A 19594-nucleotide genomic window follows, 5' to 3' on the forward strand; every position below is an offset into this window, starting at 1 on the left:
GTCTCTTTCATATCTCCTCTCTCATACTTTTCTACACATTTTCTACTTATTGAGATCTTTAAGTTTGTCCCCATACACTTTATGACAAATTCAAAATACTATTGTTGGTATTTAAAGTCTTTCATAATGAAGTGTTTAAAAAAACTATCATTCTAGGAACCCCTAAGATCTTGAGGATAGTCCTTTCTAGATATTCCCTCATTGTGCCAGGTTTATCTAGAGCAAGGTTATCCAACGTCAGTCCTCGAGGGCCGCAATCCAGTTGGGTTTTCAGGATTTCCCCAGTGAATTTGCTTCTATTGTATGCAAATAGATTTCATGCATATTCATTGGGGAGATATTGAAAACCAGACCTGGCGTGGGCCGAGGTTGCACTCCTATGATCTAAAATATATAAACATAGTAACATAGTAAATGACGGCAGATAAAGACCTGAATGATCCATCCAGTCTGCCCATAAGTTATATCCATTAAAAAATGCATGATTAGATTAACTTGTCTCTTCCTTGATATTTCTGGGCTGTAGACTGTACTGGTATTGTCCTAGGTTCCAAATGCTGAAGTTGCCATCCAAGCTCACTCCAGCCTATTCAACCATCCCGTTGTTTGCAGGATATCTACCGTAAAGTCTGGCCAGTAACATCCTCATGTTCTATATTAGTGGAATTCCCATTGATGCCCACCCCAGCCCATCCTACACCGAATCACCATATATGGGACACAGACCGTGCAAGTCTATCCAATACCGACCTTAGTTCTTTAATTTACATCCTTCGTTTTCTAATTAAAGATCCTCTATTTTTATCCCACTCTTTTTTTGAATTCCATCACTGTTTTCCTCTCCACCACTTACTTCCCTTTGGAGGGCATTCCAGGCATCTACCACCCTCTCCATGAAGAAGAATTTCCTAACATTGCTCCTAAGTCTTCCTCCCTGTAACCTCAAATTATGCCCTCTGGTTTTACCATTTTTTCTTCTCTAGAAAAGATTTGGTCCTATATTAATGCCTTTCAAGTATTTAAAACGTCTATATCGTATCTCCCCTGTCCCTCCTCTCCTCCAGAGAATATGCATTTAGGTCTTCCAGTCTAGATTGCTCATGAATATTCCACAGTGCTAGACCAGCAAAAACACCAATCTTCTTCTAGCATTACAAGAATTATCTTCACTTTCATTATTTAGAAAACAACTGAAAATGTACTCGTTTCAGGAAGCACATTATTATAAAGGCAATCAGATTTTCTTATGGCAGTTAGATGATTTTTATGTTTTTGCATTTTTTTGTTTTTCAGTTTGTGTGTGTATGTGTTTTGAGTCTCGCTTAGATTGCATGGATAATGAGGGGGTATAAATTTGATAAATAAAGACCACCCTATGGGCTGACTCATCATGTTTTATATCTTTTTGGTGAAAATGTGATTTTGATCTCTTTTGGTGGCAATGTGGCCATAGGGAGGTATTTTCTGCATAGGTGGTGGTTTTGCCCTTGTATTATGCCTTTTTGGCAATTGGTGGGCCAATTTGTGGTATGCCTCAATCGCAAACATTGCCCCTTGTTGTGGGACTGTTTCCTGCTAAATACCCCTCTGCTAGGTTATACCACTTCAGAACAAAAGCTAGCTGCGTATATTTTCACGGCAGCCCGTATGGCCCTGGCTATGAGGTTGAGACTACGATTAGTCCCGGATTATGGGTTCCTCTGAACTAAATTAGACTATTTACAACTCGGGTCTAAATTGACGGCGCTCCGCCATAACACCTTAAAATCATATCATAGAGTATGGGATATTTATACTGCCTAGAGATAAAACTGCATGCTGGACTTTTGATATACCACCGCTTTGACTTTGACGTCATTTCTGGATATTGTATTGCTTAGATTTTTGGTTCTCGGGATGGAGAGGGGTGGGGAGAGAGGTTGGGGGTGGGGTATTTGATATATGTAGTGCATAGCTGGTATTGGCAGTTTTCCAATCTGTTTTCTGCTCTGTTTGATGTATTGTAAGCTTTCTTGGAGCTGCTGTGCTTAAAAACATAAAGAAAGAAAAAAAAAATGTGATCTCCAGATTTACACACAGTACTCGGGTCTCATCAGAGACTGTACAAAGGCACTATCATCTCCTTTTTCTCTTCTGGCCATTCCTCTTCCTTTGTACCCAAACATTCTTCTGGCTTTTGTCAGATTGGGCAAAAGCTTTTGTCTGAAACATTATTTGGTTCCATGAACTTGAAATACTCTTGACTTCTGGTGATCTGTTTAGGGTCAGAAGAATTGTATGAATAGTGTGTAGATGGTACTGTCTGGTTTTTGTAAATTGCTTTGAAGAGTTACCAGAGAGTGGTATGTAAAAGGCAGTATCTGCTGCTTTTATATTTTATTTATCTTTTGTTGAAAATTTGCTCTACTAAACAAGATGCTTTTGCATGGAGATGTAAACAGCCGACCTGGTTAGGTAATTACATTAGTGGAGCCAGGTTGACCTATGGTGCATTTCGCAAAGAAATTAAGACTGTACTATTTGATAGATTTATTTCCTAAACTAGTCTTTAAGCCCGTTACATTAACGGGTGCTAGAGATTCCTCGGCTTCCTCCCCCTCCCTTTTCCCTTCCCGTCCCGTCAACCCCTTTGTTTCCCTTTGCACAGTCTCCCTGCTTCATCCGCTCCTTCTCCTTCGCGGGCCACTGGAGCAGAGAGGACTGGGCAGAGGGGGCTGCCAGCCAGGGCCGGCGGAGAGGAGCTAGGCGGCTGGAGGAGTAGCAGCAGCCACTGCCAATTGCAGCCTCCGTCCCGCCTTTGCCTCCCTGGATTTGCTAGAGCGGCCTGCAAGGTTCGCTACAGTGGCTGGCGAACCTCAGCAGGCAGCTTTGAAGAGGACCGGCAGTGGGAGGGAGGAGTCGCTGGCACACGCGCTAGTGCAGGTGCCGTGAGCACTGGCACAGAAGCACAGCTCACTCCACCAGGACTCACGGATTTTCGACAGCGCATGCGCGCTTAGCCTTTTATTATTATGGATAGAAATTACACTAATTGCAATATTTCTATTCTAATTATCCTTAAGAAATATATTGTACTTTTGCTATTTGTATTTTATACTTCACTGATTGTCCAGCTCTCTTCAATGTAAACCGCCGAGAAATCGTTTGATTATGGCGGTATAGAAGAATAAAGTTATGTTATGTTATAAATGAATGTATTAATAAAGCCACTATCCGTCTAATATTCAGCACTATTTAACCATCCAGGAATGGCTCCTGGCCAGTTAAATAGCACTTAGCTGGCTAAACACTAATATTCACCACGAGATGGCTGCTGAATATTAGTGCTTAGTGGTTATCTATGTCATGCCAATATTCTTTGGTCGACCGTTTAAGTTGAGTGGCCAGATAGACCTGCTATTTATGTGGGTCTGTCTTTGGCCTCTATAGCTTTGTCGACTAGCCAGTGAATATCAGCTTAGCTGGCTATATTATTAATAGCTAAAAAATAGACTGGAAATGCAACTAGCTATGACCTGAATTTCCAGGTTTGCCACTAACTGCGTGATTTAGTCCTCTAACCCCTGTGATCTGAATATCGGCCTCTACAAACTAATTTAGTCACAGCATACTGTCAGAAAAGTAATATTGCACAATTCACTTTGTTTTTCTCTAAAATACAAAGAAAGTTTCAAGGCTTGGGTCACTTAATGAAAACAAACCTTACAGGATATCATCTCTTTTCCAATAACCTCTTTACAGTACTCATTGATAAATCTCTGCTCTTGTTTCGAATGGCTATTGTGAATCTTTTTCTCCTTTCTAAATGCTGGTTTTCTTTGTGCTTTTTTCAGATATCTGTGGTCAGCATGACGGGTGGTGTGGATGGCCCCATCGGGATCCCGTTTCCTGATCACAGCAGTGATATCCTGAGCAGCCTCAATGAGCAGAGAAACAAGAGGTTCCTCTGTGATGTGATCATTGTTGTGGATGGGCAAGAATTCCACACCCATCGCTCTGTGCTGGCAGCCTGCAGTCAATATTTCAAGAAGCTCTTCACCTCAGGAGTCATGGTGAATCACCAGAATGTGTATGTGTTGGACTTTGTAACTGCTGAGGCTCTGTCCGCTCTCCTGGAGTTTGCATATACCGCAACGCTGACTGTCAGCACCTCTAATGTCAGCGAGATCCTTGATGCCTCGAACCTGTTAGAGATCCAGTCAGTGAGGGACGTTTGCACAGATCTCTTGGACAGGAAGATTCTGGCCAAAAATGACCAGAATGATTTAGTAGATCAAATTGATCAACAAAACCATCTCAGAGCAAAGGAGTACCTGGAGTTCTTCCAGAGCAATTCCATTAACAATGGCAACCAAGCCAACTGTCGGTGGACCAACGAGGATTTGAGAGAATTTGAAAGACTGAGCCAAGATAGTGACGAGGGGGAGTGCAATGGTGCAAACTTATGCTCTCAAGACCCAACAGTTGAAAGACCAAAGGTGAAAGACTTTGATCCAGAGGCAGTCATGGTGCTTGGCCAGGAGAGGATGATGAGGAGACTGGTACAGGTTCCTTGTATTTGCCATCCCAGAATGGACATTATAGTGGGCACAGCCTCCCGATTAAAGAAGAGGAGGAAGAAGCAAATCAGCTTGACCACCAAGAAGCTGGGGACTCTCCCAACTTTATTTCAGGAGGAGCAGATGCTGAGGAAGCTATTAGCCAGGAGGCAGATGGTCTGTCTGCCAGTGCTCTGCTGCAGCGAATGTTCAATTCTGTGGGGAAACAGTCTGGGGAGGAGGAAAAGGATGAAGATGGAGTCATGGATCTATTACTTGAAATATTTCCGCAGCTCTCAGGAGAGTGACCTGTATCCGTCCTGGTCACAGAAGGTGGAAAAGAAGATCCGAGCTAAAGCATTCCAGAAATGCCCAATCTGTGAGAAAGTGATCCAAGGAGCGGGCAAGCTACCACGCCATATCCGAACCCACACGGGTGAAAAACCCTATGAATGCAACATTTGTAAGGTCCGGTTTACAAGGTAAGTGGAGCTTGTGGGGAAGTCTGGAACAGCTCTTCCAGTGAGGAGAAAAAGAGGAGAGGAGCAAAGTTCCAGATAATTGGAGGAGTGGGTAGCAAACCAGTTGTGATGAACTGAAGTTGACCATTCTCTATCACAGTATAAGGGTTTTTAAACTGTGCTGTAGCTTTGGGGAGAGAAGCCTAGGATAGATCAGGTGCCAACCAGAGCTGGAAGGCAAATTTCCTTTTTTCTGGGCATAGAAAGGAGAAAGCAAGGATTGTTCTATTCTGTGCTTCCCTCCAAGGGTTACTGGGAGAGAGAGAGAGGCTGTCTTCAATCTGGTTCCTGCAGAGCTCTGATGGCAGACCCACCCAGCTCTGTCTCCTGGTGTGCCAAGAGAAAACATTGCATTGTGTGCACTGGCTGAAAAAGCCGTAAAAACTGCCTAGTTCGCTTACATAAGCCTGCAGTCCATTTACATTAAATGCCCTAAGTCCCTGAGCCCAAGCCACTGCTACTGTTTGAATGTAGTATCCCCCTTTCATCAGACAATCTAAGGATATAGAAGTACTGGAGCTCTGCAAGTTTTAGCCTAGGCTTTTAATTAAATAGCACATTGTAGAAGCTGGGAAATAGCAGAAGGGTGTTACCTAGATAGCTTTTAGGGTGTAAGAAAAACATCCATAAGCTCTACATTAGCTGCTGTTATCTCTCAGTGGTCTTTGCTCCTGTTTCTCTCTCCCCTCCCACTCATCCCTCAATTTAAAAAGAGGCAGGTACAGATATGTGTAACAAAGCTCAAATGTGTTGCAATTGTAAGACCTGAGTCTTGTGAGCCTTGGAATGCAGGTGGTACACCCTTTGCCACGGGCTGGATGCCAAGGGTACCACTCCCATGGTGTGTTGTGCCAGGTTGTGCTGGCTGTGAAGGGATATGCTAAACCTGCATGTGTGCCTTACTGTGTGGGTTTGAGCTAGAATGCGAGAGAAAAGAGCATGTCTGAGTGTTCCCCCTCATATTAGAGTTTCACATTGGGTATGTAAGTACATCTGTGTTTATGAGAAGGAAGGTAACGCACACAGATTTTGAACGTAAGAGTTGCCATACTGGGATAGACCAAAGGTTCATCAAGCACAGTATCTTGTTTCCAACAGTGGCTAATCCAGGTCACAATTACTTGGCAAGATCTCAAAAGAATAAAACAGATTTGATGCTGTTTATTCTAGAAATAAGCAATGGATTTTCCCAAGTCCATCTTAATAAATCACTTATGAACTTTTTTAGGAAGTTATCCAAATCTTTTTTTTTTTTTTAAACCCTGCTAAGTTACCTGCTTCCACCACATTCTCTGACAGCAAATTTGAGAGTTTAATTACATGTTGAGCAAAGAAATATTTTCTCTGGTTTGTTTTTAAATTTACTACTTAGTAGCTTCATTGCATGTTCCCTAGTCCTAGTGTTTTGTAAAGAATAAATAAGCAATTCATGTCTAAAATACTGAATGGAGTCTGGTATAGACCTCTGTCATATCTCCCCTGGGCCATCTCTTCCCAAGCTGGGTGTACATGTACATCAGTTTCTATGCATTTGAATGTTAATCAGAATCATATCATACATGAGGTCATGCAAACTTTTATCACTTTCTATATTTCTGGTTCATCCAGTTTTGAAGCGGGTTCTGATATTAGCTATTTCGATTAATGTGGCACTTGCTTCTGATCTTTATCTACTACTTATCATTTCTATAGCGCTACTAGACATACTGCACTGTAAATCAAACGAAGAATCAGAGTCCCCTGCTCAAGAGCTTACGTTCTAGTCAAGATAGACAAACTGAACAAGAAGGTGCACCTATACACAGTGCTTGAGTGGGGAAATTATAGAAGGAATGATAAGACAGATATTGGTGCTTAGCATGGAGTTTGTAATTCAAAGAAGTGAGCTTTTGAGTCTGGATTTGAATACTGCCAGAAATGGAGCTTGATGCAACGAATCAGACAGTTTGTTCCAGGCATATAGTACAGCAAAGTAGAAAGGATGAAGTCTGGAGTTGGCCATAGAGGAGAAAGGTACAGATAAAAAAGAGACTTACCCAATGAGTGGAGTGCCCGGGGGGGGGGGGAGTTTGGGGAGAGAAGAGAGATTCTGAGAAGCTACAGAGTAGAAAATGACACGGGGACAAATTTGACTCCATCCCCACAGGAACTCAATTTCCCCATCCTCCTGTCCCTTCTATTTTTTTCGCTGTCCCTGTCCCATTCTTATAAGCTCTTGCCTTAACCACACAAGCCTCGAACACTTATAATATTAAAGTGTTTGAGGCTTGTGCAGATGAGAATGGAGCTTGCATGAATGGAGCAGGGACAGGAGAAGAACTCACGGGAACAGGGAAAAATTTGTCCCCATGTTATGCTCTACTACAGAGCAAATACAGTTTGTAGGTCATTAAGAGGAGTTGAACCTATATGCAAAAATGGATAGGGAGCCAACGAACATAAGAATTGCCATACTGAGACAGACCAAAGGTCCTTCAAGCCCAGTATCCTGTTTCTAACAGTGGTCAAACCAAGTACCTGGCAAGACAAGGAGTAAAACAGATTTTATGCTGCCTTATCCTAGGAATAGGCAGTGGATTTCCCCAAGCCATCTCAATTAATGGCTTAAGGACTTCTCTTTTAAGAAAGTATCCAAGCCTTTTTTTAAACCCCGCTAAGCTAACTGATTTCACCACATTATCTGGCAACAAAATCTAGTGTTTAATTACATGCTGTGTGAAGAAATATGTTTTCTCTGGATTGTTTTAAATCTACTACTTAATAGCTTCATCGCATGCCCCCCTAGTCCTAGTATTTTTGGAAAGTGTGAACAAGCAATTCACCTTTACTCTTTCCACTTCACTCACATTACACCTCTCATCAAATGATTTGAGGAGAGGTGTAATGTGGGCATAATGACATTGGCGAAATATGAGGTGTGCAGCAGAGTTCTGAACCGATTGAAGGGGAGAGAGATGGTTTAGTGGAAGGCCAGTGAGAAGCAAGTTGCAGTAGTCTAGGCCAGTGTTCTTCAACCTTTTGACACCTATGGACCGGTGGAAATAAAATAATTATTTGGCGGACTGGCAGTTGAACACTGGGCTAAGTCGTGCCCATCTCCACCCCAGACCCCGCCCCCATAATAGTACTAATTGTACCATTTTTTCCATTCATTTTTCATATATACACAAATATAATTGTATTAACGACACATAATGGTTAACTACAAAATTAAAATACACAAAGCACACTGTATGCTTTTCAGCATTCATTCCTACCAGAAAACAGATAACCCCATGCAAATGCAGGACCAAAAACTAAAAGTACTAATATTTACAAACAAAAAACCCTAAGATGCAAGACTCTGCAAACAGTACAACCCCAGAGGAAAAGAAACAAATGCAATTTCTTCCTGAACAGCCAAATCAATCATTAAATAAAAACAATAAAAGCATTCCCCCTACCGTTGGTGTCTCTCTCCCTCCATGCTATGCCTTGCCTTTTGGCCTATCCAAGGTATAGTCAGTTCATAAATCTAATCTATAGTCCAATTATCCTGGGCAAAATGTACCCGGTAAATGCTAGCATCAACCCGCTCTCCCCTTAGTTTTCAGGGACACACCATCACGTGCAGGAAATCAATCTGAACTCCAAAAGCCCTTCCATCCCTTCGCTAACCGCACCTGGCCAGGACAAAACTCAGAAAACTGTGGTCAATGTATTTGGGATCAAGGGTGCAAGTGGGAGGGGGGCTAAACCCAATGGAAATGACCCCCTCCCTGGCCACAGTCAAGCAGTTTGCTCCATACTGGGGGAGGGGTAGAGCTGCCTCCAGGAACTTCTGGGGCCACGCCCAGTCTGGAAAATGGCTCTTCGGGCTTTGAGATGGCGAGGGAACGCGTAGTGGGTCGAAGAAGCCTTCGCGCCCGGCTCGGTCAGATAGGTTCCAACTTCTGCATTGAACGCCGAGCGCCTGCCTTTTCATCACCAGCTCCCTGAGGGCTGTGGGCAGCAGCTCCTCGCGCACATCCAGCGCCTCATCAGAAGCCCTTCCCCTCTGATATTTCCCTAAACTCTTTCCTCATTTATTTCCAAGGACTGGTCCTGCACCCCTCCTCCAAGTAGCTCCAAGCCATCACTAGTATAGGAGCTACAGGAGTATTAAAGCAGTTCAAGATCTTGGAAGCTCCAAGAGGCCCTTTTCATAAACCAGTGCGCTTACTGGAGCAAAAACAAAATAACTTTCTGCAAGGTGCTGAGACATCCCATCCCACTTTCTGAATGTCCTAATATATTTGTTAGCCCTGGGATTAGGTCTAAGGGTGGAGAGTTCTGCACTACTGGCTTAGTATTGCTACATAGCTGCGTACCTAAGCGATTAGCCCATGCTTACCCGAGGCTCCTACCATCATCTATGCGTGGCAATATGAGCTCACCCCATGTTTAATGGCCACATAAGAAATATTAGTACATGAGCATTAATGGGGGGAAAATAATCTTTTTGTCCCAGGGTAAAAGTGGCCACTTTTTTACCACAGTTTGGTTAAAAGGGCCCCCAAATGTGGTTAAAGCAAACCGGAAGAGGACACTCGGCAGCTCACACACGATCCCTTCCAACCCATTTGCTATTGCTCCCTCTCCCTCAAGCACAAGCCCCAATCCCCAGTCCAGCATCTATCCCTCATTTTCAGGTTCTCTTCCCCTACTATTTCTCTCAAAGTCCAAATCCCAAGTCCTAGTCTAGCATTTCCCCCTCATTCTTTCTAACTCCTCCTACCCAAGTTGTTTGAGTTCACCCAAGAGCTTTCTTACATCAGCGTCCCAACCCCCTCTAACACAACGCTTTCCCTTGCCCAGGGTCCCGCCCCTAACACAATTTCCTGTGTCCGCAGGGCGGAACATGGCTGAGATAGAGAAGTTGCGTCAGAGGGGGTGCGGTGACCTAAGGCGTTTGAAGGTAGGATGGGGGAAAAGTTGGGGTTTGAGAGGGATTATGCAGGATCACAGATGGGGGGCAGAGAGAAAAGCATGCTGGACCAGGGAATGCCTAAAGAATGGCAGACCACGGGGGAGGTGACCCCAATCCCTGAATGCATGTGAAGAAGGATGCTCAGCGTGTGAGTGTGAAGGAGTCAAATGCATCTGACTTGATATTTCTGTGGCTTTGTGCACTGCACTGCAGCACTCAGGAAACCGGCCCGATGGACATGCTGGCCCTGCGGACCGGCAGAAAATTTCTGCGGACTGGCGGTTGAAGAACACTGGTCTAGGCGAGAGGTGATGAGGGTATGGATGAGGGTCTTAGCGGTGTGCTCAGAAAGGAAGGGTCTGATTTTAGTGATTATTGTAGAAAAAAAATGACAGGTTTTGGCAGTCTGTCGGATATGTGACAAGGAGAGAGGTGAGTCAAAAATTACCTGAGGTTGTGAGCTGACGAGACAGGATGAGGGCATTGTTTACAGAAATAGAGAATGGGGGAAGAGGAGGGATGGGTTTAAGTAGAAAGATAAGGAACTTAGTCTTGGCCATATTTAATTTTAGATAGCAGCGAGACATCCAGGTAGCAATGTCACAAAGCAAGTTGAAACCTGGGATTGAATATCGAGACTGCAGGTGTAGAGAGAGCTGTGAATCATCGGCATAGAGATGATACTGAAAACCATAGGAGGAGATTAGAGCACCAAGGGAAGAAGTGTAGATAAAAAAAGAAATGGTCCCAGGACAGAGCCTTGAGGTACACCAACCGATGCGGGATGGTGGTGGAGGAGGATCCACCATAGCATATTCTAAAGGTTGCAATGGGAAAGATAGTAAAAACCTGAGATAATAGAGCCTCTACTCCATCTTCATCCTTCTGGATTTAGTCAGGAGCAGGTTATTGGAGACTTTCGTAAGGGCAGTTTCTGTAAAATGAAGAGGGTGAAAGCCTGATTGAGATGAAAGAAAGTCAAGACTATAATGGTGAACAGTACGTTCAAGTAACTTGGATAAGAAGGAAACCAGAATGATAGTTGGAAGGGCAGGTAGGGTTCAGCAAGTTTTTTTGAGGAGTGGTGTAACAATGGAGTGTTTGAAGGCATTGGGCACAGTTGTGGTGGAGAGTGCTAAGAGGGGATGACAATGTAGATGGTTAGGGATGTGATCAGAGAAACAGGTGGTGAGTTTTGAGGAGGAAAGAAAATATGCAGTTTCTTCTTCAAGTAATTTCAGGAAAGGAAGATAAGGCGGCAAGGGGAGGAGGGGTTGGCAGAGAGTGGACTGGGAGAGATGGCTTGGTTGAAAACTCCTGAGATTAATTTTGTTAACCTTATCGTAGAATTACTCAGCCATAGTCTGGGGGTAGAGTGACAAGAGGGGTTGAAGGTGGGAGGAACCCTTAGGTAAGAAGTTTAGTGTGACTTAGGTGGCAAGAGTTGGAGCCTAGAGTCAGGTGGGCATAATCTTGTTTGGCAAGTGATAGAGTTGATTGGAAGGGAGGTCAGGAGGAATTTGAAATGAATAAAGTTAGCATGAGTACAGAATTTGAGCCAGAGCCATACAGCAGACCTGACACAGGGAGCCTAAGTAATGGATTTTTAGAGTTTAGCCAGGGCTGGAGTTTGGGATGTCTTACAGAGCGTGGGCTAGGGGGAGTGAGGGTATTTAGAACAGAGGAGAGAGTGGTGTTATAGGAGAAGATAACCTTATTTACAGATTTGTGTAGCATAGTGGTAGAGAAGAGGGGCAAATTAGTGGTGCAGAGAGTGTCTGAGTCGTTGGCCTGAAGATTCCTAAATGTATAGATGGAAATTGTCTGGGGCTGTGGGGAAGGATGATGGATTGTGAAAGTTATCAGATGAGGGTCAGAGAGGGGAAGGGCTGCTATGGAGAAATTTGTGATAGAGCAGTTGGAGAAAAAGAAAAGATCAAGGTAGTGATCATTCTGGTGGGTATGGGTGATGGAGCACAGATGAAGATCAAATGAGGATTTAGGGTCTAGAAGCATAAGAGCCAGAGGGTTTGTTGGTATGAATGTTGAAATCTCCAAGGATGATGGAGGGAGATGAATGTTCAAGAAAGAGGAAAAGTCAGGTATCAATCAGTGAGGAATGAAGAGAGGGACTTATCAGGGGGTTGGTAAATGACAGCTACGTGGAGGGGCAGAAGTGCAAAAAGACGCAAAGAGTGGACTTCAAAGGAAGAGAAATGGTGAGACTGTGGTGGAGGAAGGGGTTGAAATCTGCAAGAGGATGAGAGCAATAGCCCAATGCCACCTCCATGACCAACCAGGCGAGGCATATGGGAGAAAAGGTAGCCTCCATGACATAGGGTGACAGCCAAAGTAGAGTCATCTGGGCAGATTCAGGTCTCAAGTCAGTGCGAGCAGATGGAAAGATCAAGAGATGAAGAGACAAGCTTATTGGAGACAGAGCGGGTATTTTATTGTAAACCACTTTGAATTGTGCTGCAGCTAAGGTGGTATATCAAGTTTAATAAACGATATTCTACGGGGCACATAAGGGCAGTGAAGGGAGGATGAAGGAAGGGGACAGAAATAATACTGGCGACATTGCAGTGTGATCCTCATGAGTAAGGTGGATGTTGATTGGGAGGACCAGGGTTGGGGTTCAGATCCCTTGCAGAGAGTAAAAGAAGAAGCAAGAAGATATGGATGAAAGAAGAGGCAAACAAGGATGAGACCTGCTGCATTGCAGGCAAAAATGCTTGCAGGGAGAATAGGGATGGCTGAATGAGAGGGAGAGAGTATTGAAGTTTTAGGGCTGAGAAGAGTGGTGGACAAAAGGGAAGGTGAGGTAATGGGTTCAAAAAGTGAGTGGTGTGGTGTGGTGTTGAAGAGTTTCAGTGGGTTTTCCAGCATATATACAATCCATGCAAGTGTAGATAGAGAGTATTGTTACTCCTACTGGCATCAGAGAAAAGTGTGTGTGTGTGGCTTGGAGTGGTCACTCCCACACCTGTCCTGGGAGAACTCTGTCAGTTTTAAGGATTATCCACAATGAGTATGCATAGGATAGATTTGCATACCATCTTATGCATTTTCATTATGAATACAGTATCCTGAAAATGATGGATGAGATTCCCCCCAGGACAGGTTTGAGAGTCACTGGCTTAGAGGTTGATTTTATGATTGGTGCTTTCATGATAGAATACCTACTTATGGTGCAGAATCTGTAGTGAGCTCTTCCTAGTCTGTCATCAGTCAAGACTGACCTCGTGTCTAAATTTTGCTTTTCTACAGAACTTTTCACCCTAACTTTCCCAAATGCACTGAACATAAGAACAGCCTTACTGGATCAGACCAATGGTCATGTAGCCCAGAATCCTGTGTTCATGGTGGCCAATCCAGGTCTCAAGTACCTGGTAAAACCTAAATAGTAACAATATTCCATGACTACCGATCCAGGGCAAGCAGTGCCTTCCCCCCACTGTCTGTCTTAATAGCAGACTATGGACTTTTCCTTCAGGAAATTGTCCAAATCCTTTTCTAAAACCAGCTTAGTTAAACGCTCTTTACCACATCCTTTTGGTCAATGTGTTCCATAAGCTTAACTATTCTCTGATAGAAAAAATATTTCCTTCCTATGTGGTTTTAAAGTCTCTCTCTGCGAAGCATGGCCGTGTTGAGTCCCTACAATAAAGTGATCATTTTTTAACCTACCTAGGGGACAAAACCCAAAAACGTATCTTTCTGTAACTTCCAGTATCCCCCCAGCCTTTGTAATTTTTGATGAGTAAAAAATCGATCCACTTGTGTCCATTCTACACCACTCAGGACTTTGTAGACGTCAATCATATCTCCCTTCAGCCACAACCTCTTTAGTCTTTTCTCATATGAGAGGAGTTCCATCCCCTTTATCATCTGGGTCGCTCTTCTTTTAAACTTTTCTAGTTTTGCTATATCTTTTTTGAGATAAGACAACCAGAATTGAATGCAGTGCGGTGAGGTCGCATAATGAAGCAATACAGAGGCATTATGTTTGTTTATTAAAAGTTTTAACCGCACTTCGATTTATCAACAGCACGGTGTACAAAATATATAAAAACAAGAAATGAAAAGAACACCATTTAAAATAGGAAAGCAAAGAAAAGACAAAGCCAAAAAAAAATTGAATCCAAGTAATCTATAAGTCTAAAAAAACTAAAAACAAAACAATTTTTGTTTAAATCTTGTTTAAATAGTTGCCAAAAAGAAACAGGATCCTAAGTCATCAATCGTCTCATAAAAATGCTAAACCAAAAAAGATGCGTCTTAACCATTTGATCTGAATTTACATAAAATAACTCGGAACTAATTATAACTGGGAGGGAATTCTACAGGCAAGGAACTGCTGCAAAAAAGGCAAACTTCTGTACCAAATGAACCGCAGATAAAGTAAGTTGGTGAGCAGTCAGTAATCATTTTCCTAAATAGTCTGGTTGACCCGATTGTAATGCTTTATATGCAAGCATTAAAGCCTTATGCATAAGGGGATTTAACGGGTAGCCAGTGATATTCCTTTAAAAAAGGAGAAATGTGATCATATCTTCGAGCATTAACAAGGACTCTGATAGTAGAATTTTTGATAGTTTGCAGTTTCTTAATCGAAACTGATGGCAATCCAACATAAACAATGTTGCAATAGTCTAATTTGGAAGTGACTAAAGCATAAATGAGAGACTCGCAGCTCAAGGTCTTGATGTAAGAACGAATAGAACGAATCTTTCGTAAAGAACAGAAACAAGATTTCACAACTGATGAAATTTGTAAGTGAAATGTGAGTGCAGAGTCTAAATGGACACCTAAATATTTAAGTGATTTGAAAGCTTTATGGGTTGAGTACCCAAAAGAGGTGACAAAGATGGTATTTGTGATGACCAATTTATTTTCATTTAATTAGCCACTAATCATATTGATACAAGATTGTAAAGGAGCTAAATCTGGATTAGCAATTCTTAGTCTTGTTTACCATCCCTTTTCTAATAATTCCTAGCATTTTGTTTGCGTTTTTTGTCCGCAACCGCACATTGTAATTCCTAGCATTTTGTTTGCGTTTTTTGTCCGCAACCGCACATTGGGCGGAAAGTTTCCGCGTATTGTCTACAGTGACATCCAAATCTTTTTCTTGGACACTGACACCCAAGGTGGTCCCCTAGCATCTGGTAACTATGATTATCCAGGACAAGCAGGCAGCATATTCTTAACGTATGGGTGACGTCACCGACGGAAGCCCCGGGTACGGACACTTTTAACTAGAAAGTTCTAGTTGACCGCACCGCGCATGCGCGGGTGCCTTCCCCGCTCGACGGAGGAGAGCGTGGTCCCCAGTTTCTTCGTTTCCGCGGAGCGAAGAAGACGCATGTGCTTTCAACGGCTGTTGAAATATCCTACTTTGCCTTCCCGCATCGCGTCATTTTCTTCCTTTTTTGCTTTTTTCCCTTCGGGTATTCTTTTTCGTCTAAAAAAAAAAAATAAATTTTCTTTAATTTGTCTTTTCCTTTATTTTTCTGGCCGGCCCCGGCGGGGCCTGTTGCCAACATACAGGCCTCCGGGTTAGATTTTGCGGAGGCCGTGTTTCCATTCATGCCCCCTCAGCCGGGTTTTAAGAAGTGCCAGCGCGTGTGCACGCCCGATCTCTCTCACTGACCCGCACAATTGGTGCTTACAGTGCCTGGGGTCCAGAGCAATCGGGCTGACACCTGCACCCGCTGTGCTACTCTTAAAAAACGTACGTTGAAGAATAGGCAGATCCAGCAGAACAATCCTTTTTGGCACCGGAATCTGCCATGGAGTCTGCCACACCATCGACGGCGCCGCTAAAGTCGGCACTGACTACCTCCACACCACCTGATCCTTCCCTCGGGGTCGATGGCGTCAGGTAAGCGGCTAAGAAGCCTTCCACTTCCTTTGAGCGCCCACTCCGCCACTGTCGGCGACACCGGTCCTCCGGCATCCAGCCGACCCCGTAAACGCTCCGCCCCAATTTCGGTGAGTGCCTCGTCATTGGCCTCCTCATCGCGGGGCGTAGAGCAGCACCTATGATACCGAAAAAGAAAAAAGCGGTACCGGTGCCTCCTCTGGACGACCGCATAGCGGCTATACTCCAAACTCAATTGCAGGAGCAGCTACAGCAAACAACTGCAACACCTGTTGCCAACAATATTGGCCCCGCTCCTTCCGGTACCGGACCGGCCCGAGCCTCGCACCATTACCACCGGAGTCGACTCCATCGGTACCATTAAATACGTCCATGCCGGTGCTCGCGGCGGAAACCCACCAATCCTCTCGTGCAACTACACTCTGAGGCCGATCCTCTCCGACATCGGGACCGTCACCAAGCCCCCCGAGACCGAGTACCGGCACTGCTCTTCTTCCCCCGGTATCGTCTCCATGCGTTCTGGCAAATCTCTTTCTAAGACTCGCCACGCAGAACCATCCACACCACCCTCCCGTCCTACACACAACCGACGTCAGGGACCCGGACCTCTGGGAAGAATTCCAACCCGGTACCGACGATGAAGCTTCTTCAACTGACGAGGAGCCCTCCACAATCGATACCGGTTCCAAGCCTGATACAATCCTCAGTTCACCAAATTTCTTCGGGAAATGTCAGCGGCTTCTCTCTATCCCATTAGAAATCTGACTCTAAGAAAGTCACAGGCTTTCTTAGATGCTTTGGCATTGAAGAAGGGTTTACTCTGTCCTTGCAATATAATTTATACTCGGGTAACACAGTGTCCCATTGATTGTTCTCCTTTTACCAGACCTCTAAGATGCCTATTATATCTACCTCATCATTCAATGTTATATACTCTGGCTCTCCTATTTTATTTTCTAGGCTTCTAGCCTTTGCATACAGATACTTCAAATTGTGTTTTTTTCCTTGATCTATAAGCTGCTGAGAAGATGACAGGGATAATTTGAGTCCTTTACTCTGCCTTCCTCTTAAGCACTCCTGGCTTGCTTTCACTATTATTGAAACCTCTCTATTGGGACTACTTAAATATCCTGTTTCAATAGTACGTATCCTTCAAGGATACTCCACACTGAACCATTCACTCCTGGGCGACTGTCAGCTTTCCCCCTCATCTTAGTTTAAAAGCTGCTCTGTCTCCTTTTTAGAAGTTAGTGCCAGCAGCCTGGTTCCATCTCGGTTAAGGTGGGAGTCCATCCTTTTGAAATAGGCTCCCCCTCTCCCAGAAGCTTGCCCAGTTCCTAACAAATCTAAATCTCTCAACCATGCATTGGGACTTCAGAGCTCTGCCTGCTTCTTGGGTCCTGTGTGTGGAATGGGGAGCATTTCTGAACATGCTACCCTGGAGAATCTGGATTTCGGCTTTCTACCTAAGAGCCTGAATTTGGCTTACAGACCCTCCCTCACACATTTTCCTATGTCATTTAATACCTACATGTACCAAGACAGCCGGCTTCTCCCCAGCATTATCTAAAATCCTGTCTTAAGTGAAGCGTGAGGTTTGCCACCTTCACACCAGGCAGGCAGGCAAGTGACCAGGCGATCTCATGCCTACCAGCCACCTAGCTTATCTACATAAGAACATAAGAATTGCCGCTGCTGGGTCAGTGGTCCATCGTGCCCAGCAGTCCGCTCACACGGCGGCCCCCAGGCGGCATGCCTAATAATCAAATCATGAACCCTTCCCTCCTGGTCAGAATCCTTGGAGACACATCCTCAGTGCTAGAGAACATTGCATCCCCTGGTGGACAGGTCCTGGCTACAGGATTATTTCCTACTTCACCAGATTGATTTTTTTCCTTTTAGACCACCCTTCTCTAAGGCAGCACAGGGGCTGCCAGATTGGAGGTGGGACTTCTCTACATCGTAACATAGTAACATAGTAGATGACGGCAGATAAAGACCCGAATGGTCCATCCAGTTTGCCCAACCTGATTCAATTTAAATTTTTTTTTTTTTTCTTCTTAGCTATTTCTGGGCGAAATAGTCCCTGTAGGACTCCTCTATGTACCTCTTTGTCTCCCTCAGCTCCTCCAAGTCTGCAGCTCTAATCTCAACAGAACAGACTCATTCTCTGAGAGCTAGGAGCTCTTTGCAGTGAACACACACATAAAACCTCTCATCAAGTGAGAGATAATCATAGATGTGACAATCAGTGCCAAAGACTGGATAGAACTCCTCTTACTTCTGAACTACTATCTGCATCTTATTTTTGAGCTGATTAATTAAACTCTATTAAGGTTCTCAGAATATTAGACTAGTATAGAGAGCCTTAGGTTTATACTGTATGCTTATTTAGTGTTTGATTTTTAGCAAGTAATGAAATAAGAATATGTAATAAACAGTTCTCCTGTTGCCCTAATTAGAATAATTGACTGTAAATTAAGACTATACACCTATCAGACATTGGAATGTTTCCAGAATACTCATTTCCCCAACCCCCTCCTCCCCATCTCTTTCCTTTTCCAGTGAGTATCACTTTAAGCCCTTTCATAAGAACATAAGAACATAAGAAATGCCTCCGCTGGGTCAGACCTAAGGTCCATCGCGCCCAGCAGTCCGCTCACGCGGCGGCCCATCAGGTCCAGGACCTGTGCAGTAATCTTTTATCTATACCCCTCTATCTCCTTTTCCAGCAGGAAATTGTCCAATCCTTTCTTAAACCCCAGTACCGTTCGCTGCCCTATAACGTCCTCTGGAAGCGCATTCCAGGTGTCCACCACACGTTGGGTAAAGAAGAACTTCCTAGCATTTGTTTTGAATCTGTCCCCTTTCAACTTTTCCGAATGCCCTCTTGTTTTTTTATGTTCTGAAAGTTTGAAGAATCTGTCCCTCTCTACTCTCTCTATGCCCTTCATGATCTTGTAAGTCTCTATCATATCCCCTCTAAGTCTTCTCTTTTCCAGGGAAAAGAGACCCAGTTTCTCCAATCTCTCAGCGTATGAAAGGTTTTCCATCCCCTTAATCAGTCGTGTCGCTCTCCTCTGAACTCTCTCGAGTAACACCATATCCTTCTTAAGGTATGGTGCCCAATACTGGACGCAGTACTCAAGATGCGGACGCACCATCGCCCGGTACAGCGGCAGGATAACTTCTTTCGTTCTTGTTGTAATACCCTTCTTGATTATCCCCAGCATTTTATTCGCTCTCTTGGCGGCCGCTGCGCACTGTGCCGTCGGCTTCATTGTCATGTCCACCATTACCCCCAAGTCCCTTTCTTGGGTACTCTCATTCAATAACATCCCTCCCATCGTATAGCTGTGCCTCGGGTTTCTGATTCCCACATGCAATACTTTACATTTCTCAACATTGAACTTCATCTGCCATCTCTCTGCCCATTCTCCCAATTTGTCCAAGTCCCTTTGCAATTTTTCACAATCTTCCTTTGTCCGAGCTCCACTAAATAGTTTGGTGTCATCCGCAAATTTTATTATCTCACTCTTTGTTCCTGTTTCTAGATCATTTATGAATATATTAAATAGCATTGTAGGGTTTGTCATGTTTGATCTGTGGTCTAGTTTATTTGGTATGTTACCTGTAAAACAGTGTCACCTAAGCGACGTACAGTTTTTAAAAGAAAAATCATGGACAGCAAGAGGAGACA

The 19594-nt window shown here is 43.9% G+C and overlaps 1 protein-coding gene across 1 annotated transcript in view; it reads left to right on the top strand.

Moving 5' to 3' along the window:
* ZBTB7A (zinc finger and BTB domain containing 7A) overlaps positions 1-19594 on the top strand; it is a 52990-nt gene that overhangs the window by 10952 nt on the left and 22444 nt on the right. The window contains 3 exon segments of the mRNA XM_033954648.1: positions 3834-4494; positions 4497-4807; positions 4809-5020. Of these exon segments, the coding sequence (XP_033810539.1) occupies positions 3834-4494; positions 4497-4807; positions 4809-5020 (1184 nt within the window).

This window comes from Geotrypetes seraphini, chromosome 8, assembly GCF_902459505.1.
Source record: "Geotrypetes seraphini chromosome 8, aGeoSer1.1, whole genome shotgun sequence".
Taxonomy (NCBI): Eukaryota; Metazoa; Chordata; class Amphibia; order Gymnophiona; family Dermophiidae; genus Geotrypetes; species Geotrypetes seraphini.